We start from the raw sequence: 435 nt of genomic DNA on the forward strand, positions 1-435 counted from the left end.
GATTCTATTTTTTTAATTTTATACATATTTAATAAATAAAATAGTGAATCAACATTTATCTTACTATTGATACACTAATATTATTAGCCAGAATTGTGATATTTACTTTGCTTTTTTTTTTTAAATAGTTTTGCTTCTTTTAATAGTTTACTCTATATATGTGATGCTTCAATTATTCATTTAAAATAGAAGGAAGCTATACCCAGGATAATAGGGTGTGGGGAGGATGAAGGCTTGGCCAGGGTCAGTGAGACAAAACATGAGAATTTCATTTGCTGCGGTTGCACCAGCTGTGAGGACAAGCTTGTCTGAACTATATTTGATTTTGTTTCCTCTCATGCTTGTCATAAAGTTCACTAACGCCTACAACAAAATTTTACCAAGAGTAATTAATAACGGTACGTTGATTTTTTTACCAATTAATACGTGAGAGTG

The 435-nt window shown here is 30.8% G+C and overlaps 1 protein-coding gene across 1 annotated transcript in view; it reads right to left on the reverse strand.

Moving 5' to 3' along the window:
* The window catches only part of LOC107607955 (1-aminocyclopropane-1-carboxylate synthase 3-like), a 2,371-nt gene that overhangs the window by 1,311 nt on the left and 625 nt on the right, over positions 1–435 (reverse strand). Inside the window, exon 3 of the mRNA XM_016309847.2 lies at positions 203–363. Coding sequence (XP_016165333.1) covers positions 203–363 — 161 coding nt within the window. The remainder of the gene's footprint in view (positions 1–202; positions 364–435) is intronic.

Source organism: Arachis ipaensis, chromosome B07, assembly GCF_000816755.2.
Source record: "Arachis ipaensis cultivar K30076 chromosome B07, Araip1.1, whole genome shotgun sequence".
NCBI classification, from domain to species: Eukaryota; Viridiplantae; Streptophyta; class Magnoliopsida; order Fabales; family Fabaceae; genus Arachis; species Arachis ipaensis.